Here is a 26,837-nt window from a genome sequence, read left to right as displayed (position 1 = left end):
TGGGAATTGTAGTTGCACTGCTTTAGACTGGTACTTGTCGTTGTGTTACAGCTGCTGCTGGTTCTGTCCCAGTGTCTATAGTGGCTTTACATTTCATTTTGCCTGGGATCCAGCATGTCAGGTTGAATGGTCTGCCCCCACATATTTTCACCTCACCAAATCTGGCCCTCGTTGTAAAAAGTTTGGACACCCCTGCCCTACAGCTACTTTTCCCAGCAAGGAAACTTTAGGAAACTTTGTGCTGCATATTTCACCAGCGGAAATTTGCATACAAGGTAAGGCCGATGGGACACCGTGAACAAACCAGGTAGGCCTCACTGACCAAGATTGTATTATTTTTTTAACAGCATCCAGGCAATACAGCTGGCTTTCAATAAGAAATCTTTAAAAACAGTAACCCCCCCCCCCCCCCCATACTGGCCTTAGCGCCCCAGCTTCAAATGAATTAAATTGAAGTTGCTCAAGTGTCTTTCCAATTAAAACAATAGCCAAAAACGTATTCATTGGACTCATGTTAAACAAAGGAGTATACTGCCCCATTAAAAGCAAGACTGGGAAAAACAGTGCCTGATAAACTCTAAACTTCAACAGTAGACAAGAAAGAAGAATAGGAATAACTTCTCTGGTTTGGTGAAACTACCAAGGGTAACCAGTGCTAAAAATGTGCACTTGGGGATGTTAGGGATGACCTGCACTAGCAAAAAGCTAGTTTATCAAGGGTCGAATTTAGAGTTCATGGGAGTTTGTAAAAACTCGAATCAAATTTGACTATTCCCTAGTCAAATTCCAGACAAAAAACCACGAAAATTTCACGTGGACCCTTGATAAATCTGGCCCTTATTGCTATGGCTACTTTTTATTACTCATCTTTTTATTCAGGCCCTCTCCTATTCATATTCCAGTCTCATATTCAAATCAATTCATGGTTGCTAAGGTCATTTGTAGCCTAGCAACCAGATTGCTGAAATTGCAAAAGCTAAACAAAAAAAGCTAGATAACTCAATATATAATAAAAATTGAAAACCAATTGCAAATCGACTCATAATATTATTCTCTTCATCATACATATTATGGGGCAGATTTATCAAAGGTCGAAGAGAAAATTCTAAAAAAAATTCGAATTTCGAGCTAATTCAAATTTGAAAAAAATGTGAAAATTCGAAATTTATTATGTACTGTCTCTTTAAAAATTTGACTTTGAGCATTTGCGATCTAAAACTTGGCCAATTGCTGTTTTAGCCTATGGGGGACCTCCTAGAACCCATTTGGAGTCAATTGGTGGACTTTGAAAATTCTAAGGTTTTTTTTGGAAAAACTTTGAATCGTACGATTCGAATGCGCTATTACTTCGATTAGATTGAAAATGGACCTATTCAGCAAAAAAAAAAACAACTTCGATTTATTTCGGTTGGCTTTTTTGAATTCGAACTTCAAAGTTTTTCAAATTTGAAATTCGACACTTGATAAATCTGCCCCTAAGTAACTAATATTGTTTTGGTTTTTATATTTTTAATAGGCCTAACACATGCAAATTATGCAAACAATAGATGTATCCTACCAAATTACATTTGCTGCCAAATTTGTCAGTAAATTAGCATATGCAATAATAGAAGCCTCTCTCTTACTCGTGTACTGTACATGCCAGGCTGTCGAGAGAGTAGCCTTGGTCATAAAAAATTTTTTGTTTGTAAAAATGTTTTCATTATAATTTAAGAGGTTAAAAAGTACACTGCCTCGGTTTTGTGAGGACCTTGAAATAACTCTCTCCATATCTATCCTCTCTTTGCATTCATGCTCAGGGTTTGGCCCATCTTGAAATAGCAAGATACTGGGATATTGAGCTTGTGTGGGTCTATTTAAAGTACATACTGAAATGCCAGATCTCCAGTCAGGGGCTGCACAGACAGACAGACTAGTGTGGGCTCCATCTATACCTTAAGGAAACATTTTTAAAGCTGTGACATGTTGAGCTGGAAAATGCAAACCAACAGGGTCAATTCTCCTCTCTAAAAATGTTCCTAAAAGAGTTCATTTTATTGTAACTACCTTACAGTATTCCAGATCTAGTTATAGTTTCACTAAACAGGCCTGTTTTTCTATAAGGAATTTTGACTATTTCCTTATATTTTTTAATTTGTGAATTATTTCCAACAAAAATGATATAATGCAATAAAAATGTTTGGCGAATGACTCCTACAGCCAGAATCCAGATTGATCGTAAGGCTAGAGTTTCATCACCACTGTTTAGTTGCTACATACTCAGACCCTAACAGCCAGCAACATATTAAAATATTTGAGGTTATGTTCTCCTTTGAATAAGGTAGTAACATAGTAGATGATGTTGAAAAATTACACACTTGTATCACGTTCAACCTTTTTGCCTAAGTGAAACCTGCCCAACTGCTAGCTGATCTAGAGAAATGTGAAAAAACCCACTTGAAGCCTCTTGAATTTGCAGGGGATAAAATTTCTTCCTGACTCCCAAAATGCCAAGCAGGCCATCAACTCTGTACTAAAGACATCCAACCCTGTCTTGAAACTATCTAGAACCATCTTTCCTTTAATCTGAATGGATGGTCTTGTGCCCCCTGGAAGCATCTACTGGTAAATAAGGCAGCAAGTTTATTGTACAGTTTCCTTGTATATTTATACAAAGTAATTATATCCTTCATCAAATAAATAACCCATTTCCTCAAAATTGAGACCTTACATTCCCTTTATTAGCTTAGTCTTCTCTGTACTCAACTTATCTGTTTCATTACTGCCCACATATATTTTTGTATAGCGACCATATACCTCTAAATCACCTAAATCAAATAACCAATACCAACTTAGTTAGCAGTTCCTCATAATTGAGCATTTATATCAGTTTAGCTTTTGGACCTTCTCTGGTTCATTAATATCCTTTATAAGGTTCGGAGACCAAAAATGCAATGCATAGTCTAGATGGGGGCCTTATCGTTGCTTTGTACAAAACGAGTATGCGACCCTCACCTCCTGTAAATCTATACCCCTTCAAAAGGTAAACTGTTGTGTTGAACTTGGAGAACGTCTCTTTTTTGTTTTTTATTTAGAATCTCGAGAAGGAGGTTTCTCTGTATGTGACACTGTAAGTCATGTGGGAAGTTGTTGGGACAGACATTGCCTTTGTGTTTTTTAATAGTGTAAGTACAACTGGAACATTTCAGGTTTTGGGTTTCCAAGTCAGGGAGAAGAGGCTTGCCAATTTGGTCATATGAGAGGGATGCAGTGCAGTATCCAGAAACATAGGTGTGCGAGAGGGAATAAACCAGCGGTGTGGCATATTATTGTGGCAACTGGGTTTGTTGGTCCTATTACAGTATGTACTGAAACCAGGCCCGGATTTAGGGAAAGGCCCCCTAGGCCCGGGCCTAGGGCGGCAAGATGTTAGGGGCGGCAAGAAGGCGCCCCCTAACATCTTGTGTAAGTCGTCTGCTCCTGATAGATCCGGCTGGCTTTAGGACCGCTCCTCCAGCCTATCTTCGGATGTGGCTCCGCCCCTTCCCACTCCTCTCTGTGCTCGTGCTGCTGCTGCCTCTGCTGTTCTGCGTGTGTCCCAGCAAGCTGATCTGTTCCTTAGCTGGTATGTACATTTAACATTTCCCCTGCAGATCTGCTGTATATCGGCCATGTAGAGAAATATGTCATAGTCAACTTGCAGATTTGCTGGAGGTGCAGAATCACAAGTGTTCTAAACCTGTTACAGATGTTTTTATGGCCCTTTCCTGCTTCCTACAAAATGAAAACCATTTCAGTTCTATAACACAATTAGTCTATTTTTAATATAGAACTTTTTACGCTTTAAGTTACTGCTGCGATAATCAAGATGAAATAAATATTTATATACAAACTAATAATATGAATTTAATGCTATAAATCAATGGCTACATATGAAATTTGATAAATGAATTTTGTACATGATTTTATATATATTGTGTGATGAAATTAAAAACCTCAAATAATTTAAATCCATTTACTCCATTTAATTAATGATTATTATATTTCATTAAGAAGAAATTTACAAGAGTGCGACATAAGGGACCTTTTTCGTTTCAACCTATCACAGAATTAGTTTTCCTTCCTTACACTTTTCCCTTGTTTACAAAATGTGATTGACTTGCATCTTAGCTGCAGGGTTCAGCAGAACATATTGGTTTTCTGTTATCTGACATACAGACTTGTGCAGCAGCAGATACGGCCAGAAACTGCTTCTTATAAGAACAGCTGCGCTGCAGTACCAAGTGCAACATCAGACACAGTTTGTTCTATTTGTAAATTATCTTTTCAACTGGAAACAGGGTACTCTGAGAATTACTCATGTATAATAAGAGATAATGTACCCCCTACTGTAAATAATAAGGATATTAGAAGTCACTGAGGGGTTCTATGGCCATATAAAGGCACATAGGCTGCAGGCTGAGTTATACAGGGAACTCTGAGTATCACTCATGTATTATAATGGATAATGTACCCCCTACTGCAAATGATAAGGATATTAGAAGTTACTGACGGGGTTGTTCTGTGACCATATAAAGACACAAGGCTGCAGGCTGAGTTATACAGGGAACTCGGAGTATCACTCATGTATTATAAGGGATAATGTCTGCTGAGAAATAGGAACTACAAAGATTATGCTGCTGCCAAGATTTGACTTTTTTATTTTATAATAAATATTTAACTGATGCTGCGGCTGCCCACTGGAGCACAATTGACAAACTTATCAAAACAAGGGACACATCTCTCTCTGCATCTATGTATAAAAACGTGTCTATATAGAGAATATATATAGATATATCTCAAACAAGCCTAACTGCTAGTTGATCCATCTGATCCACTTTTGCATAAATGTCCTGATTGGAAAAAGATTCACATCCAGAAAATGCACGCGGGGGGGGGGGGGGCGGCACAGTAGCTGGGCCTAGGGGGGCAAGGAGGGTAAATCCGGCCCTGACTGAAACAATGTAGCTGAAGCCAGCTAATTAACAGAACTGTAAAAAAAGCATGCAAGCATTGTAGGAAATGAGTTCTGGATAAGGGAAAGCTGTTTAAATTGTATCAAGAGTCAGATCCAGAAAGACAAAATGGTCAGGCAAATACGAATTTCAATTTCAACTGAGTTACAAATAACTTTAAAACCACTCAACATTTTTAATTATTGCACATTGTAAAGTTGCTTGGTAATACATTCCTTTCATTAGGCACATGTTTAGGTTTATAGCCCCTTAAAGCGATCTTTTTAATTCTTTTGTTTTCACTCTTTTATTCTGTTTATTTTCACTGCTTTGATTCAAAGTGTTATTTTATACTGTCTTTTAAGCACATCTGGTGTTAGACTGTACTGAGAATTGAGACAGGTGGGGAAAACCCTGGAGATATTTTCCTCTCCCTGAAAGGAGTAAATATAGACAGAAAGGATGTAAGTCTTATCATATGTCTTGCACAAATAGCACATTGCCAGTGAAACTAACTAGAGCAGCTTGAGGCCTGTTGGGTCTGAACTTCCTATTGCAAGTGACAAAAATCACAGAAAACATTGCTAATATGCCCATTTGACAAGGGGAATACAGACAACAGAAGGTACTTATGTATCAGTTTCATTTTCCTAACTGTAGTAACTGTTGCCACCTGGCTAGTATTTTACCAACTTCTAGAGAAGAAATATAACAGGTAGTAAGGCCTGTGTAGTTTAAAGGCAACACTAATGGTAGCAGGTAAGTGCTGCAGACATCAGAATTATTTAGTAAACTCACAAATCATAACAATGTTCAAGAACGTACTTAATGTACTTGAGTTTTCTCCCACATTCCAATAACATACAGGCAGGTTAATTGGTTCCTGATAAAATGAATCCAACGAAGTGTGAATGTGATAGGTACCTGAACTGTAAGTTCCCCTGGGGCAGAGACTGATGTGAATGATGTAAAATATCTATAAAACAGTAAGGGTCAGATAGATTTATCATACTCTGGCCCTTTAAGAACTCAAATTCGACTATTCGCCACCTAAAACCTGCCGAATTGCTTTTTAAGTCAATGGGAGAGGACCAGGGATCAATTTGGAGTTGTTTGCAGCCGGACATTTGTGTTTTTTTCAGAGAATTTGAGTTTTTCTAATTCGAATCAAATTCGATTCGACTTTACGGGTCGAATAAATTTGTCTGAGCTGAGAAATTTTGATTTTATTAATAAATTTCAACTGGTTGAATTTTAAGTTTACAGGAGTTTTAAAAACTCACATGCTACTATATAAATACCAGCAAATAAAATAAAAAAGTTAAGTAACATTATAAAAAATAGCAGATAGTATGACCAAAATGCTTTCAAGAGAAATATTATACAGTACCGGTAATATAGTTCATAATGAATTTCAGTTATTAACGGTTTCGTTTTCAGATTTTGCAAAAAGAGAAAATCGAATAGTTTTGAATTTACCTCAGATAAGTGGGAAAAATGTCTCTGAAAAACCTCTGAGCTATACAACCTGACCAGTATTTGGATTTATTTTTGGAATGCAAGCATAAATATTTTAGTTATGAAACTTGAAAAAATAGAAATGTAAATTAAATATTTCCCTGGCACTTAATGGCACTTAGGGAGATCATTTTTATTTCTACTGTGCCTTTACTACGGATTAGGGATGAGCAAAATATTTTGCCACTTTCCTCAGTGAAAAAACGCCTCTAATGTATAGTTTAAAAAATGTTGAGTGGTTTGAAAAATGTTGTGCAGATATGAGCCCATTGACTTCAGTGCATTTGCCAAATTCTTTGCTTTTTCACAAATTTTCCATGGAGCAAAATGGGTCAGATTCACTCATCAATACTGGGGATGTAACAGCCACCCCTGCTTTTAGGCAAACAAAAATACAATAATAGTATTTGTAGGAAAAACAATACATTGAGGATAAAAAAAATATATGGCGACTTGTGCCTGAAGTTACACTTGTACACTGGATTTTTGCTTATAAATCAGACTAATGGATGAATCCCTTGGATATGTTAATTTGAGTAACTATGTGCCATTTAGTCATATATCTCGACTGATTACATCATTATACAGTAAGTTGAATGCCAACTGCCAGGGTTGTTTGCAGCAGAAAAAAGAGTAAGGTTGAAGAAGCACAGTAAATCATGATACAAAAAGTAAATTAATGAAAAAAAAAAATCTTTTTATATCTCAGATTTTAATATTGATTACTACAATTCAAGGGTATTGTTATAGCTATATTGATTTTGCTTTAAATGGCTCCTCCACCCAAAACTGTTTTATTTCATGATGATAAAAAATGTCATCCATAAAGGTGTGCCACTGCAACCCCTACTTCTCTACAGATGTTGAGAAAAATGTTATTACACATGGAAACTAATTCACCTATGAGAATTATACAGACCAAAAACGTAATTACAGATGCAAAAGAGTGTTGATTCCCAGTGCTAAGTCAGTCATCTTGCTCTTATCTTACATACAGAGATTATTGTGCCATTTTGGGGGCACTGTATTACACTTGAATCAGACATGAATGGGGAGAAAGGACAGACTTGTTCAGTGTTGGTAAACTGTATTTAATGTTTCCATGCAGGAACAAAGAACATGGAGCCAGGTTTACACAGGTCATGTGGGATTTTCATTGGATGATTATTTTGCATCTTTATGTTGCTGTGAGAATGCTTGGGAAAGTTTTATTGAGCAATATTGCTTTAATAATATAACCCTGGTGTTACTGGACTACAGCTTCGATCATGCTTTAACCCTGATAATATGTTAACGTATGTTGGGATTTCCACTCCAGCAACAACTAGTTGTAAAGTAGTAAAGTGTGGTGCAGCAGAGTTTAATGTCCCTTTAAACAAACTTTCCAATTTATTTTATTTGAATACTTTCAATGAATACTTTCAGCAGCTATCTCAATTGGAAGTAGTATTTGTTTGTCCCATTCTGTTTGTACTCAATATGGAATTAAATAATGTAACAGTAGTAGTTCTCCTCCAAGACTTTCAATAAAAGTGCAGACATACAGTATACAGTTTTTAATAGCAATAACATTTACTAATAACTACTAAAACCATTTAATTTGTTAATAAATGTATACCGGAAAGTTATTTAGAATTACATTTTTTTTATTATGCATAAAAAATATTTGGGTGGAGAACCCCTTTAAGGGTGGGTCAGACAAGTCACTTTATCCGTGTTTCATGCTGTGGGAAAGATGCCCAAACTGACAGCTGTGTAAGGTGCCAGGAATCAGGTTTTGTTTTCCCAGTTGCACTTGTCTGTGACTACCATGGACTGGTAATTGTGAATGAAAGATAAAGAGTGCTACATGAGGCAGCCAATAATTTTTGGCTGCCTCAGTGAATTGAATTGCATCTCAAATTGAATCTTGTCCATGAGTTTTCATGCGATAAACCTTTTTCTCACTGAATTTAATCAGACCCATTATTTGATATATTCCAGATACTGTTTCATGATGTTAGTCAAGCAAAATAAACTTCACTTACACTATAAAAATTATTCAAATCTTGTTTCTTTTAGTCTTGATAATAACATTAAATGTGGAAAGAAATCTTGCAGCAACAATTCACATAGATAAAAAGTAAAAATGGATGTAAGGAAAGTTCTATGCAGCATCTTATATATATATTGACCCCCCCCCCCCCGTGCACCAGTGTGCACACTTTTACCCAGCATCTTCCCTACCTAGTTAGTTTTATGAGAGGCCGGCCCATGCGCAGTCACACCTCCTGCCCCCACAATAGTTATGCCACTGGTTCTATGGGCACAGCAAACAACATACAATAAGGTAAGAGGTGGGTGTCTGTATAAATCAAAATGTTGTGTCCTCCCATGCGCTCTTTGCTTCACAGTGCATAACTTATGCAACAGATAAAAGAAAGAAGTATGTGAAACCTCAATCTTACATTTACCGATTTTACGTTTTCTTGCATTTTAACGAAGAAGGAAAGCTACAGATGCAGTTAATTGCCAATAGATTAGCCACAATAGTACAAGCTATAAGACTATATTTATTCTGCAGAATGTTTTACCATACTTGAGTAAACTCTTGAAGTATTCTCTGTTTGTTTAGGATAGCAACTGCCATATTGGCTTGGTGTGACATCACTTCCTGCCCGAGTCTCTCCCTGCTCGCTCATAGCTCTGGGCTCAGATTACAGCAGGGAGGGGAGGTGAAGAGGAGCAAACTGAGCATGCTCAAGGCCATGGCCTGGAGGTTTAAGCTGAAAACAGGAAGTCTGATACAGAAGCCCATGTGTACACAATAGAAGGAAAGAAATGTGGTGTTTCTTTTGACAGAGGACAGCAGCATTATTTTGAGAGTTTACTGGTATATTTATATAGATCTTTCTAATAAAGCTTACTTAATTTTAGCCTTTCCTTCTCCTTTAAGGCCAACCAGCCATCATGGGCTCTAAGTAAAAAATTATATTATATGTATGCAGTAATGTAACTAGTGTCACCCCTCCCTTACTGTGAAATGTCTCCTGGTGCCAAAGACCTCTAAGCAGACATCATGGGGGGGCAGGCCCTGTTGCAGTTGGACCCCTTACTGGCCCAGTATTTACAACCTCTTCATGCAAGATAAAATAGGCCTTGTAAGGCATCTCATTGAAGGGAAATCAACCCCATTTGCTCATGGTGATGATACTTTCACTTCACAACCAAATTAGGATCATGTTTTGCAAAGGACACTCACTTCCTGTCTAAAACATATGGTTCAAATTGATGCATTATTTTTTTAGCATTCCAGAGTCAACAAACTTTGGTTTTTTCATCTTGCTTTTTTTCTGGATACAATATTTAGTAAATGAAGGGTAGAAACAACAATTCACATCCATGCATATTTATGCTATTAAGAGAGTAAAGAGCAAAGCCTACTATTTATTGTCAAAGGCCTATTCAGTTCATACTAATCTCTTACTAAATTCATCATCCTTTTGATATTGGGGAAACTGAATGTTTTAAAGTCAAACATAGCTTTATGCCTGTCATGCAAAAGAAACTACATGGACTGAATTGGGTGCTTTTTCCATCTTAATGGTGACCAAACTGGAAATTGGTGACCAAACTCGAAATTATTTTTGAAAGGGGCATGCTGCGGTTGTAAAAGGGCAGTTCACCTTTAAATAAACTTTCAGGATGTAGTAGACACAGTTATAAAATTGTCTTATGTAGGGTTGCCACCATTGCTGGTGGCAAAACACAGAAAAGGAGCGAAGCGATTGACTTTAGGAGGAGGTTAATGACTCGGATGTTTGGGGGGCTTAGTCATGTCACCAGGGGTGGTGTTATGACATCCATGAGGTCAGATATGTATAGGTAGTTTTGAACTGGACTGCCTGAAGAAAACCCATTGAAATGTATGCTGAATCTGTGGCCTATAGTGGTGAGAACAAGTCTCTGCCTCTATACATCAATTAGTATAAGCCCTCCACATCAAGAGATATGAGGAGGGCATTCTCATAAACGCATAAACCATCCATTTTTCAAAGCATCAGGTATATCTTGTACATAGGACTGTAGGCTCTCCATTCATCTCTTTTCATCCAATAAATAGATTAAGTTCTGTTCAGCTTGTTCACTGTTGCTTCCATTTTCACTTCAAGAGATGCCTTCAACAACCTGTCCTCTGTGTTCAATTACTCTGTTCTAAGACTATTCGTTTTACTTTAAAAAAAAAACTTAAAAATGATATGAGGCGATATGCTATGATCTTGTTTAAGATAATGAGTGCACTCTTTTGGTAAAGGAATGTATTTGGAGCCGCCCGTATATTTAAGATCGTGTACATGCAATGCAATCATTTACATCATGGAAATATTTTCTACCAAGGCCAATATGGATGCAGCTCCAGTGTGATGAGAAATGCCTAGAACACTTAATAGTGATAGCCATTTGTACTTTTATATGATAAAAAAGTTCTTGGTCTGATCTTGGTGTGCATTATTGTTGTGATCTTGTGAGTTGGACTCTGAGGTCGGTATTTTATGTTTGAATAACTGTGTGTATTTATATGGTGGGAGATGCTCTATCATTCACACAAAGAAATAGCACTTTTCTACTTTATCAATTGATTTGTGCACCCTGTACTCCTTTATATTTAGATTTGTTTATTAAAAGATGGGAGCACCCTCCAGTGACTGGCAGATCATAATAACACTTGTGCCAATAGCATTGTTCCGTTTTGCTAAATTGTTTGACATACAGTGTTTTACATGTATTGATCCCAATGTTTGTTATGGTAAAGGTACATTCAGGAGATTTCTTACCCAAGGGTAGAGCAGATCCCCCCATGGGGTCAATTATTGTTGTGTGTCGTTGTCCTTATCACATAAAACTGTATACAACTCTAGACATAATGCTTAATTGATACTGACCTTTAAAGTGGACCTGTCACCCAGACATAAAAACTTGTATAATGAAAGTCCTTTTCAAATTAAACATGAAATCCAAATTCTTTTTTTTATTAAAGCATCCATACCTGTTGTAAACACATTTAAAAATCTCAGCTGTCAATCATATATTGCCTGCCCCTTCTCTGTGCCTTAGGCACTTCCTAGTTGTCAGTAAACTCCCTACATCCCCCCTCCCTCCTTACCATCTAATTATGTAGCCTGTGCATGGGGATTGCCATCAGGTCCCCTATTCTTGCACAGAAATAAGACCTTGAGAAAATCCAAGGCTTGCATTAATAACAGTGTTCACAAAATGGCAGCTGCCTGCTTGCTATAATTATGAATTACCAGACAAGATTTAAATCATTTATATAGTAAAAAGTAAAGTATATTTTCCTTGACTAACATGATAAAATAGGATGTGTATTTATTTCTTAAGGTGACATGTGCCCTTTAAAATATGTTACAACTGATATTCTAACATAGTTGCTAAATTGAACCAAGGCAATTACCCATGTCAGCCAGATATTTATTTTAATTTTCTAACTTGTACTAGTCAGATCAAACACAATTGCTATTCTTTAAACTGCATCTTTAGATGCTTTTGGCATGTCTGTGTGCTTGAATTACAGAGAAACTACTGTACATACCTGAACATTGCAGGTCTCTATAAAAATAATTCACATACATATCTCCCTTATTTAAAACAAGGTTTCATTTAAAAAACCCGGTCATGAAAAATATTTTCTTATACAGGTAGTATGTGCTTTTGGATTATCCCATATTGAAACTGCCATTTTAAGTACTAAAGTCCCTTTTACTGGCTAGTTCAGGGTATTGTACTCAGCCATGAACCAAGAGCACAAATATATACTTCAATAAATGGACAGAGCTGTGCTTTTTACTTCCACAATTCTTCTTGTTAAAATTAGAACCTCAAATGGTGGTGAGTTGGATAAGATTTTTTTATAGGTCACGTATTATAACTTATTATCTGTTGATTACATTTTGTTTACATAATACTGTTCTCCTTTAACTAAATAAGTACATTGTCAGTTACTAATTATGTTTTAAGTACCACTACCCCGAAATGTTTTTTAAATATATTAATAGTAAAAAGATGCAGGTTGAGAGTGTTGCTCAATTAAATAATGGTACCAGTATGGTTGTAACAGATACAGAAAAGGCAAATGTGCTAAATCAGTTATTTTCTTCAGAGTATATATATATATATATATATATATATATATATATATATATATATACAGTGGTGTGAAGAACTATTTGCCCCCTTCCTGATTTCTTATTCTTTTGCATGTTTGTCACACTTAAATGTTTCTGCTCATCAAAAACCGTTAACTATTAGTCAAAGATAACATAATTGAACACAAAATGCAGTTTTTAAATGAAGGTTTACGTTATTAAGGGAGAAAAAAAACTCCAAATCTACATGGGCCTGTGTGAAAAAGTGATTGCCCCCCTTGTTAAAAAATAACTTAACTGTGGTTTATCACACCTGAGTTCAATTTCAAAGGTTATAAAGCCATTTCTAAAGCTTTGGGACTCCAGCGAACCACAGTGAGAGCCATTATCCACAAATGGCAAAAACATGGAACAGTGGTGAACCTTCCCAGGAGTGGCCGGCCGACCAAAATTACCCCAAGAGCGCAGAGACAACTCATCCGAGAGGCCACAAAAGACCCCAGGACAACATCTAAAGAACTGCAGGCCTCACTTGCCTCAATTAAGGTCAGTGTTCACGACTCCACCATAAGAAAGAGACTGGGCAAAAACGGCCTGCATGGCAGATTTCCAAGGGCAAACCACTTTTAAGCAAAAAGAACATTAAGGCTCGTCTCAATTTTGCTAAAAAACATCTCAATGATTGCCAAGACTTTTGGGAAAATACCTTGTGGACCGACGAGACAAAAGTTGAACTTTTTGGAAGGTGCGCGTCCCGTTACATCTGGCGTAAAAGTAACACAGCATTTCAGAAAAAGAACATCATACCAACAGTAAAATATGGTGGTGGTAGTGTGATGGTCTGGGGTTGTTTTGCTGCTTCAGGGCCTGGAAGACTTGCTGTGATAGATGGAACCATGAATTCTACTGTCTACCAAAAAATCCTGAAGGAGAATGTCCGGCCATCTGTTCGTCAACTCAAGCTGAAGTGATCTTGGGTGCTGCAGCAGGACAATGACCCAAAACACACCAGCAAATCCACCTCTGAATGGCTGAAGAAAAACAAAATGAAGACTTTGGAGTGGCCTAGTCAAAGTCCTGACCTGAATCCTATTGAGATGTTGTGGCGTGACCTTAAAAAGGCGGTTCATGCTAGAAAACCCTCAAATAAAGCTGAATTACAACAATTCTGCAAAGATGAGTGGGCCAAAATTCCTCCAGAGCGCTGTAAAAGACTCGTTGCAAGTTATCGCAAACGCTTGATTGCAGTTATTGCTGCTAAGGGTGGCCCAACCAGTTATTAGGTTCAGGGGGCAATTACTTTTTCACACAGGTTTGGATTTCTTTTCTCCCTAAATAATAAAAACCCTCATTTAAAAACTGCATTTTGTGTTTACTTGTGTTATCTTTGACTAATAGTTAAATGTGTTTGATGATCAGAAACATTTTGTGTGACAAACATGCAAAAGAATAAGAAATCAGGAAGGGGGCAAATAGTTTTTCACACCACTGTATATATATATATATAATGTATAATAGAGGAGTCTGAGTTCCCAGGCTCACTTCATAGCTGCACTGATGGCTCAGCTCAATCTAATCAGTGGCTGACTCAGGATATGACCAGCCCCTATTTCTGATTTCAGATTCACTTTCATCTGGTATGGTACCTATGGGTTGGAGAAAAGCTGATGTCATTCCAATATTTAAAAAGGGATTACGGTTATTTGAAGGCTTGTTAAGGGATCATGTTCAAAATGTTGTCCTAGTGAATGGCATTATGAGCAGCAATCAGCATGGCTTTATAATGTATAGGTCATGTCAGACAAATTTGATTTTTTTTATGATGAGGTAAGTAGGATGCTGGACAGTGGGGGGCAGTAGATGTGATCTATTTGGATTTTGCCAAAGCATTTGATACCGTGCCCCACAAACGACTGCTTTCAAAACGAAGGTCTGTTGGGCTTATTGAAGTGGTTTGCACAAGGATAGGAAACTGGCTACAAGATCGGGTACAGAGGGTGGTTGTTAATAGTACATTCTCTATTTGGAGTAAGGTTCTCAGTGGGGTCCCTCAGGGTTCACTATTGGGTCCACTTTTATTTAACTTGATTATTAATGATTTAGGGGAGGGTATTGTAAGTAATGTATCAGTATTTGCAGATGACACAAAACTATCCAGCCCAATAAATTCCATCCAGGATGTAGCATCCTTGCAACAGGATCTTGACAAACTGGCAATCTGGGCAGCTAAGTGGCAAATGAGATTCAATGTTGATAAATGTAAAGTCATGCACCTGGGATGTAAAAATATCCAAGCTACTTTGGGACTGCGCTAGGCAAATCCATTATGGAAAAGGACCTTGGAGTCCTTGTAGATGATAAACTTGGCTGTAGCAAGCAATGCCAGTCAGCAGCATCAAGGGCAAATAAGGTCTTGAGCTGTATTAAAAGGGGCATGGATTCACGGCAGGAAGCTGTCATTCTTCCACTTTATAGAGCACTGGTAAGGCCCCACCTAGAATATGCTAGATGTCTCTATCACTGAAACAGCACATTATTGTATTAGAGAAGGTACAGAGAAGGGCAACTAAGCTGGTATAAGGTAGGGAAAATCTTAGCTATGAAGGAAGATGGGTCAAATGGTGGATGTTCACGCTGGAGAAAAGGTGTTTAAGGGGGGATATGATATCTATGTATAAATATATAAGGGGATCATATAATAATCTCTCTAATGCTTTATTTACCAGTAAGTCTTTCCAGCTGACACAAGGTCACCCATTCCATTAAGAAGTAAAGACGTTCCGACTAACTATTCGGAAGGGGTTTTTTACAGTGAGAGCTGTGAAGATGTGGAATTCTCTCCCTGAATCAGTTGTACAGTGCTGTAATGATACATTAGTTTTAAGAAGGGGTTGGACGGCTTTTAAGCAAGTGAGGGAATACAGGGTTATGGAAGATAGCTCATAGTACCAGTTGAATCAGGGACTAGTCTGATTGCCATTTTGTAGTCAGGAAGGAATTTTTTAAAAGGTTAAAATTAATGGACATGTCTTTTTTCAACCTAACGTACTATGTTACTATGCTACATTTGATTGGTATTACATTATTCTATACCATCCTATGTTAAATCCAGATATTCATTTATGTATGGCAGGTACACTGGCTCATTGTTTTCTCCTCTATTAAAGCAGGGGGTATGCCTATGAACAACAAACACACATAAATACTATATATATATAATACATATCCATTTGCAGAATTATCTTTTTTTAAACACTGTAAATGCCAAACTAAACTCAATTCTTTTTAAGTTGAAAAAATATTTTTTCTTCACTGACTTGAAATCATAAGGTGAAAATCATTTCTTTACAAGTTTGGCACACTACGTTGTGTTCAATTCCAATAAGGTACTGTATGAAGTTAGTAAGCTGTTCCTGTCATGAGTTTGCTTCATTTCCCTCCCACACTCCAAAAACCTACTGAACATGAATTTGCTCCTGGTCACACATCTGAACAAGCACGGCATTTCTAATGCCAACACAATTTTACTGAAGTTACTGAGAATGACTAGTGATGTCTGTAGTTCTGTCTTACCTTACCTGACCCACCATAAGTATAAGGTAATTACACATTATTATATTTAAGAAGCTCCCATAGTGAACAATGAGGCCACAAAAATAATTTCCCCTTAGTCTGAATCTGACCTAAATGTTTGATTATGTTGCTTGTCTTGAGAAAGTGATTAAAGTACAAGGGATTAACAATTTGGAGAAGAGTTGCTGCTAAACTCTAAAGGTAAAGGCACACGCCATGATTCATTGGGGAGGGGTTTTAGTAGCGGGCCCGCACCCCCTCAGGGGCCCCCGGCAGTTCACACGCCGCTAATTCCTGGCCAGTTCCGGGCGTACGGAGGGGGGCGGGGGGCCCGGCTGTGCGTCCTGCGCCAGGGCCCGTCCCCCTCTAGTTACGTTTCTGGCCGAATGCCAGACACTGCAGCCACAGAAGGCATGTAAATTGAAACCATGGCAGCCTTTACTAAATGGAAGAAATAGATACCCAACCAGCTGCTGTGAAATAACCCATGCCAAACAAATATTAGACAGATTACAACAAGTAGATGAATGGAATGGAAAGCTGTGCCCTATGGAAATTGATTTAAGCAGGAAGGTGGATTGTAAAGTGCAAAAATATGGCAGATGCCTTTTTTTGCAATTTACACCCTGCTTTCCAGTTCATAAATTACCCCAATAGGTGAGGTGAAATGCTTAAAAATCTGCAATTCACAAGAACAAATTGTTCTGAGCTGTGAGTTCTCCTAAACTGACAGTGCACACACTCTGTGCCTTTGTTCCAGTACAGATGAGGCTTGTCTTCTAATATGTTTCAGGGCACAAAGGGAGTTTGCATAGGGAAACAGCTGGCCTACAAAAACAGCTGTTTTTGTTTCTTGCTTCTCCCAAAAGCTAGCCTCCTCCCATTGTTTTCGTGTTTTTCTAACCATTATTATTAGTAATAAATGTTTCAGGGTTAGCTAATTTCCCACTACAACTGCTATTGACAGCAATACATGCATACCATTTGCATGTACAGGTATGGGATCCGTTATCTGGAAACCCCTTATGCAGAAAGCTCTAAATTACAGAAAGGCCATCTCATATAGACTCTACTTTATTCAAATAATCCACATTTTTAAAAATGATTTCATTTTCTCTGTAATACCAAAACAATACCTTGTACTTGATCCAAACTTACATTTAATTACTGGAAGCAAAACCAGCCCGTTGAGTTTATTTAATGTTTAAATAAAGGTTTGAAGATCCAAATTATGAAAAGATCCGTTATGCAGAAAACCTCAGGTCCCGAGCATTCTGGATAACAGTTCCCATATCTGTACAGGATGTTGCAAGCAGACATAAAAATATACATCAATGCATTATATGAATAACATCAAGCAAAGGAACTGAAATAGAGAGCTTACATTCTCATGGATGCAGCTTACACAACTGTCCCTACTAGGACAAACCATTAATACCATTTCCAAATCTTTAACTTAAACTAGCATTAATACATCGATGGCAAAATAATCTTATTGTTATTTTTTTACATTTTAAATACTTGTCAGGTGGACACCTTATCTGAAAACATTACCTCCCAACAGAAGAGGGCAAGAGGGGGCAGTTGCCCCACTCTGGCTTCACCAGCTAGTTCCAAGAAATTGCTTGTAAATTTAATTCCCAATAATATTTTTTTATCGGGAAAAAAAATCAGCATGTAAGCTATTCTGCATTTACCCTTTGCCATGAGACATTGGTTGATCTCCCATATTTGGGCCAACACCTTGTGCCTAGTTTTATACACATGTAACTCAAGAACTACATTACTTTGTTATGCTTGCAAAGCTATCAGTTATTAATCTGTTGCTATTTTAGCCTTTCCTACATCAGTCTTCTAATGTAAACACCCAATCAGCTATAAGCTTTTAATGTAAACACCAATCAGCTTACATTGTCACTGTACATGCCAATCCCAGGATGCCCCTGATGATCTGCAGAGAGACAAATAATGTGTGACTACCAGTAATCAGTCTCCTGTGTGCAGTTTGCCAGGTAAATTTAAATGTAGCTTTCTTCTCAAAAAAAACACCTACTGCTCATTTTCATGGTCATGTAATTAACAGTGCAAAGTTAGTGCCAGGTCACCATAGCAACCAACCAGATGCTTTTAAACTGTTGACCAGGAATGCAATATCCTGATTGGTTGTTATGCGTAACTAGACCTAGCGCAAATGCTGAAACTTGTATTACATTACACTGATGGTGCTTATAAAAAAACCCTAATATGGCAGATTACTGTAGCAGTTAGCAGCAGAGAAGCTCACAGTGACAACAGAGAAGCTCACATAGTTAGAGTTGCCACCTGGCCAGTATTTAAGTGACTTGACTGGTAAAAGTGATACTTGATACCACAGTTATTAATAGGGAAGAAAGACCACATATATAGCAAGGCTGGTATTATTTCCCAGAAAGAGTGGGTGAAGCTACTGTATGTTCAGATGACTTACTGTATACATTCTGAAAAAGTGTTAATATGGTATAAGTGCCAGGTTTGCTTAGCTTTAAAAGCAAGGAATGCTTTATATGAAGAAGGTGGCACTAGTTCAACATTATGATATCACTCAGAATAGACAGACATATATTTATACTCATGCATGTAAACAGATTTGTGCAGACATAAAATTGTATATACTGTCACCTCCAGATTTCATTCAAGAAAGGATTTCACATCATCTTACTGGGGAACTTTGTGCCATTGAAATACAACACTGTCATTCAGTCCTTTTTAAGCCTAGTGGACAACTGGATTCAATCACCATGTTGTTTTCCCCAGAATTCCCAAATGGGCTGAAGGACAAAGACAAGAAGGACTAAGTGGTGCCAAAGACAACTATAAGGTGCAAGAATCGCCTTCACGTAAGTACCTGAATGGGATTTACATTGGGCTTCAATGCCTGCCTGTCTGTGGAAATACAATGCAGACTCACTGGAGCACTATGCATAAATTCAATGAAACTGTACTACTGGTTGGTGGGGTTGGCACTCATAAAGCTCCTTGTACTTATACCCTGGCTGGTACAGAAGGTTATGATATCTATGTCAACAAGCTCTGTAACAAAATTTGGTGTTAATTGACCCAAAGATATGTAACACATATGATCACCAGAGGCCTAGTTTCACCCTTTATGTGCACATAATAAATGCACATGGGTTACTCTGTATTTAAAGCCTTATTTATCTGGATCAAAAGATCCATGCAAAGTTCATCTACTGAAAATGTTAGAATTCTAGCTATTATTTGCAGTGCCATAACCCTTGTTTTGTGACTAGACTATTCACACAGATTATTCTCATAGGGGTAAATTTATCAAAGAGTGAAGTTCCGCCACTAGAGTGAAATTCCGCAGCTCTCAATTCATTTCTATGGGATTTTGAAAGGCATTTTTATCAATGGGTGAAAGTGAAAGTTCACCCTTTGATAAATACGCCTATAAAAATCCCATAGAAATGAATGGAGAGTCTTGGAATTTCACTCTAGTGGCGGAACTTCACTATTAACTTCACGCTTTGATAAATATACCCCATAGATGGTGCTCCCTTACTGTTATTTACACATTTACAGAGAGAGGTTATGGGTTAAATATTGATGTTCTCATAATATCACCTTTATTTACCATCACAAAATGGTTGGCAAGAAACATGCAACAGGCAAAAAGCACGTAATTTACAACTGAACTATGAAAACATTCGTGCCTCTCACTGAATGGTGAAATCCTAACAGAGCCGATTGCCCAGAATGAAAAACCAGGTTGGCTTATGACCCAATCAACAACTGTTTGTGTCCATCTCCTGTAGTACACAGTACAGATGAAGCCAGATAACTTAAGTTGCAGGATAGTTGTAAGATGATAAGATACAAAGACAGACTACAGAATCACCCGTGCGGCCAAACTCTGATGCAGCATGCTTGTGAACTAATAATATATTGCATATTTGTGTTTACTCCAGACCTGCATAATATTTCTTATAGGCCTAGTGAAAGAGTTCTGTCAGCTAGGGTTGCTGCAAGTTTAGTTATCCAATACCATGAATGAAGTGCCATTTGGTGAAAAGGGTGTTATAAATGGGAGGCTCTTGGCTCTACTCTTAAACTTAAACTGAGTACAAAAGTCCTCTAGCACATAAAATGCCAACCATCCCCCACTGTATCTTCAGGGGCAGCTCTGTGCACTCTCCAGCACACAGAGAATGGTGAATAGTTTAACTGTTAAGAGTAATTTGTATTCTGACAGCATCACACGCTGAGTAAAAGAGGAGTTATCAAAGTGTATGCTCTATTCACTGTTGTTTAAATAGTCTTCCATTATATCCTCCTAAAATGCAAAGAGAACTGCTCAGCAAAACTGACAAGTGTTACAGATTAAATTAACCCAAATGGTCTATTAGATCAGTTTCTACATACACATACATACTTAAATACACATACATACATACACATGTAGGTATCACAAATGCAAAAAACCTTGATCAAAATAAATGATGTATTACAGCACTAAAACTCACAAAACAGCTTTACATAGAAATAATTTGCCGTTACATGTATATTTTTATATCATGTTACTAGAATACTTAGTGTTGTGGGTTTTGTCTGTAAATTGGAAAGAATGAAAGAGAAATGTGGTCAGTAATAGCATTATGGGAAACCAAACAACTCATCTTTGTCACATACCAGGAAGTCTGGAATCTTTGGAACCATTTTTTATAAGTGGAATAAAGTAAGGGAGGTTGTTTTCAAACTGATATGTCCTGTATTGTTTTATTGTTTAATAATAGAAAAAGAAAAATTTCCATACTAAACTTGCTGGCTGAACATTCAGTTCAAAAGGGTTGCTTGCTGCATTTGCACATATTTTTGTCAGAAAAGCAATCCAGAATATATTACATTCTGAACTTGATTTCTAAAGTTATGGCTCAAATAAACTTGTAGTTTTGTACTCAGGTGAAGAAATAAAAGAGCCTACTTGGGGTCATTCAGAGTCTGCTATTCTGTTATTTCCTTTAACCCTTTATATGCCACATCCCATAGAATTCCCTGTACTCTTGTGTGGGGACTGTAGATTCTACATTACTGGGTTTTTTGGTCTATGTTGTATCACGTGTTTACTGGCACCAGGCAGTATAGATTGATGAGAGAAGCTCAGCATGCAAAAGGTTAATTGAATATTATAATATAGTAGTTACTATTTAAAAATATGTACATTCTGTCAGTGGATGGATGTAACTGAGGGGCCAAAGCCTTTCCCAAAGTCACTATTATATAAGATACAATAGACTAGATTTTGGACAATGTCTTTCTTTAACAAATTAGTGCCTGTAAACTTGCATTAGGAATGAGCAGTGGAAGGGAATTTGCTTTCCCCTGGCTGCTAAAAACAGCACATTTAATTTTATACCTGCAAGCACATATGCATTTTACCTTTAGGGGGTGGGACTCAGACCACAAGAAGTACTGAAATGTGTCTCATAAGCCTTGTGAAGAAAAACTTCAGACGTTTAGCAAGAACTTTCACATAAACTGGATGAAAGCAGCTACTTTTTCTTAGAGAGTAGATTCAGAAGCAAATACACTTCCACACTGTCACTGCAGTGCGAGAAACTGCCCAAATATGACATGCATCAGTCTTCATGGGACTGAGCAATCTCTGTTTACATTTGTGACTTGTGTTCTGCAACCTTGACTTTTTTTTAAATCATAATAATTATTTACTATTTTTTTTTTATTTATCCAGAGCTGACATATACTGCACTATACAGAAAGTTTACATCATTCACCCCGGACCCTGCCCCAGTGCAGTTTACAATCTAAAATCTAAGGAGATCTGTTATATCTTGTTAAAAATTCCAGCCATGGAAATAATTCAGAATAAAATGAACAGGTCTCAAAGGCATTGATGTCCAATGACATTAATGTCTCAATAACAGAATTTCTAAATCTGTTCAACAGAATAATTACCACTTGTATAAGTAAGCTTTTACATGCAATTTAGTTGCACCTATGACTTCTGTGATTTCTTGGAGTCATATCATTGCAGGAAGTAGGCACCAACATCTATTGAATTTTGTTTTAGTTCCTTGAAATCATTGCCCTTGTACTTAAAATTAGACTACAGAAGAAGGGAACTCATAGTGACTGGAAAAATGTTAAAAATATATATCCTGTACATATATGTTCTTTACTAAACTGTAGGACAGGTGGTGCCAAAATCCCTTTCACTGCAGAAGCTGTGTAAGTAAATACAGTTGCAGATAGGCTCTTGTAGAACTAGAAACATAACAAAGAAAACATTTGTGCTCTTGCAAGAAATGACAGCACTTCCGGGTATAGCGGCATTACAAGTCGTGTCTCATAAGAAAATGAAAAGCTGAATATACTGAATATCAGCAAACAAATATCATACAATAAATGTGCAAACATATGAAAAATAGTGCACTCTTATTTAAAAGTATGTATCACATTTAAAATTACTGTCAAAGTGATGGTTATATGTATCTATTAACCTTAAAGGACATGTCAACTCCCCTAACACAAATTTTATCTGAGAAAAGCCTTTTAGCATGATTTACATACCGACCACTGCAGTCCTTGACAAGTAATCCGTTATGAAGCACTGTTGTTTTTCTCTTCCGGCTGGTTTCCAGCACTGTCAGCCTCTCTCCCCCCTCCCTTAGGAATGTGCGCTGTAATTTGGCGATACGAACATGCGCAGTTCACAAAAAAAATCTAGCACATGCGCAGATGACTGTGTTTAGCGTCGGCAAAATAATCAAGCTGAATAGATAAAATAGATAAAATAGTCTTTTGTTGTTGCTATGGGCGCTGTATTGTGCCGTTTTAACTCTCTGCTCTGCTGCTGCTAGCCCATATTTCATCTGACTGCAGTGAGGAGAGCAAGGGAGCAGAGAGATTAACTATTGCACTGCCCAAATCTAAGCTATTTTTAAAAAAGGTCAGGAGGATGGGGCTATTGGCACATGCGCATTGATATCAGGAAGAGCGCATACAGGAAAAAATGGCCGCCGGGTTAGTCAGTGCGCAATGGTTCAAAGAATGCGACGGTGCAGGGAAACTTGAGCGCTTTTCAAAGCGCAACTAATGCGGTTCACATGGGACTAAGGTAGGCTACACAGGGATACTAAAATAAAAAAGCGGCTTGACTTTTGCTTTAAATGACTGTACAGTTACATATTATTAAACTATTGGACTTTATATATCATTCCTTCCAAATAGATTTGATTATATAATCTGTTTAAGATTCTTTTTAAATTAAGAATACACTTTGTTACAGCTACTGACAAAACCAAATTATTTAAAAGGATATCATTATATTCCCTTTGATGTGTAGGCCCAAATCAGAATATTAAACTAAACAGCATATATTCTTGTGTTGCACATAACAGTGCAACATTTAGAGATAACAAAAGGAGGCACATGGTCACAAAACCGACAGTTGGTTGTACTGTAACAGCAAAAGGAGTTACTTTTTCCTGTTCTTCAATTTTTTAGGCCAAAAATCCAACTACATTGCTGTAATGAACAACTTTGTCGCTTTCACGTAAATATTATTTTACATAAAAGTTTACACAATTCTGCTTGCTGTGTGTTCTTTTTTCAGCTAGCTGGGAAGAAGCAATATTTCTGGCAGTGCTCTATACAGCACTTTAGTTTCCTTGACCAGGAAGTGATGACAGCATTGGAAAATTACTTCCCTCCCCCACCCCATGTCATAAAGGAGGCTAGGCAATATCCTATACATCCCACAAAATAACCATTTGGTTATTCATATGAAAAACACATTTTGTTATTTGCTACATTAATTGTGATTTCTGTATACTGGATTGATACTGTCTGCCCTTTAACATTTTTTAAACAATAAATTCAAGAACCAGTGTTAATGCATAACCAGATTTCCAGAACTTTAAAGGGTCAAACTTTCCCAAACAAGTCCAATGGTGCAACTGTGCCCTACATTTTTCTTTCCACGTTTTTAGAGCTTGCTTATTCTAACATGACCTGGAAGTTTTTTTCCCCTTTTTAGATGTGCTGCACAAAACTTAAATCCAGAAAATAATAAAACTTTAACTTTGATCTCTTATCTAGAACAGATACTTTTTCAAACTTTATTTACATAGCACAAATATTACGGTCCGTAATGGCTCAAATAACCATATGTAACCACTTTACTGCCAGATAATTTATCAGATAATTTAATTAAGTGTCATATTTTTGCCCTAACTGATTGGTACTATCCCATAATTAGATTATGAACAATAATGGCCTGAGTAGGAGTTCAAGTAAGAGGTTTCCCCCAGTTTATTATAACAGTGCTGACATATTATTCAGCACTATTCCGAGATTTTAGTGGTTAACAATTTAAAGTTCCTATCACATTCAGACTCACAAATGTCAATTTTATTAGGAGCCAATTAACAGAGTAATATCAGGCTTCATTTAATTGGAAATTGCTTTCAATACTAAAGACATTCTGGACATATGTTGACAGATACTGAAAGATCACCTAAAACACAGTATACTGTATATTATCACATCACGGGTAACTAGATTCATTTTCTTGTGGTTTTTAGGCATATGAGAATATTGTAGCTGGTGTTTAGCTATTTTAATATGAAAGTGACAATAGATAAAACAAAAATGAATTATTATGTACATTATTATGTACCCAGAAACTGCCTTCTGGGGCCCTGTACTAGTATAAAATTTGGTATGCCGTATTAAAGTAACGCATATCTAAAGCAAAGTTCCTGGTCTGCAGGATCAATGATAACTTTAGGAAGAAAAGGCCAAATCTACTAAACAAGACACACAAACTTTGAAAAAAAGGTGTTGCTGATCTACAGCTCTCAACGGGTCACACCAGCAAAGTCTGAAAGTATGTAGTTTTCATTACCATAAATGAAATAGCAGTGTAGCCCTGCACACATTGGTTAAAGAGGTATAACTAAAGAAGATGCAGTGTGACTGACTGCTGCTGTAACTAGGAGACATAGAGTCCCAATGGAGCACTGGGTTATAAGCAATTTCAATTAATGAAAAACATATCATTCTCAAACTTAAGGGAAACCCTGTAATACTTGGTTCCAGTAATTTCTAGTTATGCAAATTAGTGGTTTCTATCTTTTTAGCAACGGTATCATGCAATTCATTGCTAGAAAGTGGATGCAATCAGGAATGTAAAAAGAAAGATGATTATTAATCAGAACTTACGCCAGTAGCATGTTACACAATCTCAAGAGTTCAACAGATACAGTACAATAAAGGTCAGCATGATACTATGTATCTGGCATTTGGGAGAGAGGGATTCCACTTTATGGGAAAATAACAAAGATGAAAAATGGAAACGTTATGTCCTAAAAAATGAATGTGATTCAAAGGAAATGCAGGATAGGCCAGGGTGGGTGGGTGAGACACCCCCCACATCCCAAGAGGAAAGAAAATTGAGTAAAGGCATATATACACAGACAGAAGAAAAAAAATCTGGAAATCAAGGGACACACCTCAGTCCTCTGGAGTTGCAGAAAACTGCTCAGATAGCTGGAGTGGATGGAGGAACTCAGATCTGGGGGGCTTTTGGAGTAGCTGTTGAGATCAGGGTGAGAGGCAGAACTGGACTCTGGTCTGAAGGCATCAAAGGCGCTGGTTTGATGTGTGTCTTGCAGAGATAAATAAACCCAGTTCAGGAGCTGGGCAGGCTGGTATACTGGAGCAGTGGTATCAATAGCTGACAACAGGCTCATTTTGCCCCCCCAAAACAAAATGCACAGCAGCTTCTGCCCCCTCCTCTCAAGCACAATCCTTTACTTCTCCTTCCAGTTTCTTCCTCTCTTCCTTTCTTTCTGCCCCCCTATCTTTCCTTCCTACAGGAATTCGGCAGAGTGCTCAGTAAGGGCATTGCTGCAAACTTCTCCCAGCTCAACTTTTCCCTTATTTCTCCCCCAGCCTCGTAATCCGCTATGTGACTCAGCTGTCCCGCCCAGGTAGAATTTGATTGGATAGATGATTCCGCTCATCTGCATAGGCAGCTGCAAAGGTCTAAAGGCTGTGACAAATCTGTGTAGTCGCAGACGATGCCAAGGAACTGTATATTCAATAAAATAACATGCTATTACTAATTAGCAGTAAATAAACAGCCTTTCAATTCAAACACTACAGGGTTACACCATCTTGCAAAGGAAAAACAGGGCATAAGTGCACAGAGTGAACCGCAGCTATGTTCTACGGGGAGCACGTGAAACGTGCTACACCAAACCTTTTGTGCTGCAGTAAAGTTTTCGTAGAGTAATAGTAAGTAACGTGTTTCACTGCACTGTGACAACGTTTTACGTTGCATGAGTTACTTTTAAAGCACGAGTGGGTATTTCAAGGGGTTAAAGGGGTAGTTCACCTTTAGGTTAACTTTTGATATGTTTTAGAATGGCCAATTCTAAGCAATTTCCCAATTCGTCATCATTATTTATTTTTTAATGGTGCTCTATAAGGCTACAAATGTATTGTTATTGCTACCTTTTATTACTCATCTTTCTATTCAGGCCCTCTCTTATTTATAATTCAGTCTCTAAAGGTGGCTATACACAGAGAGATCTCTCCCTGATAT

The 26,837-nt window shown here is 37.5% G+C and overlaps 1 protein-coding gene across 1 annotated transcript in view; it reads right to left on the bottom strand.

Annotated features, from left to right (window-relative positions):
• LOC108703996 (zinc finger CCHC domain-containing protein 24) overlaps positions 1–26,187 on the bottom strand; it is an 80,993-nt gene extending 54,806 nt beyond the window's left edge. Inside the window, exon 1 of the mRNA XM_018240343.2 lies at positions 25,741–26,187. Within this exon, the coding sequence (XP_018095832.1) occupies positions 25,741–25,980 (240 nt within the window). The 5' untranslated portion in view covers positions 25,981–26,187. The remainder of the gene's footprint in view (positions 1–25,740) is intronic.
• Between the last annotated feature and the right edge of the window lie 650 nt (positions 26,188–26,837).

The sequence above is a fragment of the Xenopus laevis genome, chromosome 7L (assembly GCF_017654675.1).
Source record: "Xenopus laevis strain J_2021 chromosome 7L, Xenopus_laevis_v10.1, whole genome shotgun sequence".
Lineage (NCBI taxonomy): Eukaryota > Metazoa > Chordata > Amphibia > Anura > Pipidae > Xenopus > Xenopus laevis.
Note: the sequence above shows the minus strand (reverse complement) of the source record. Positions and strands in the feature narration are given on the sequence as shown.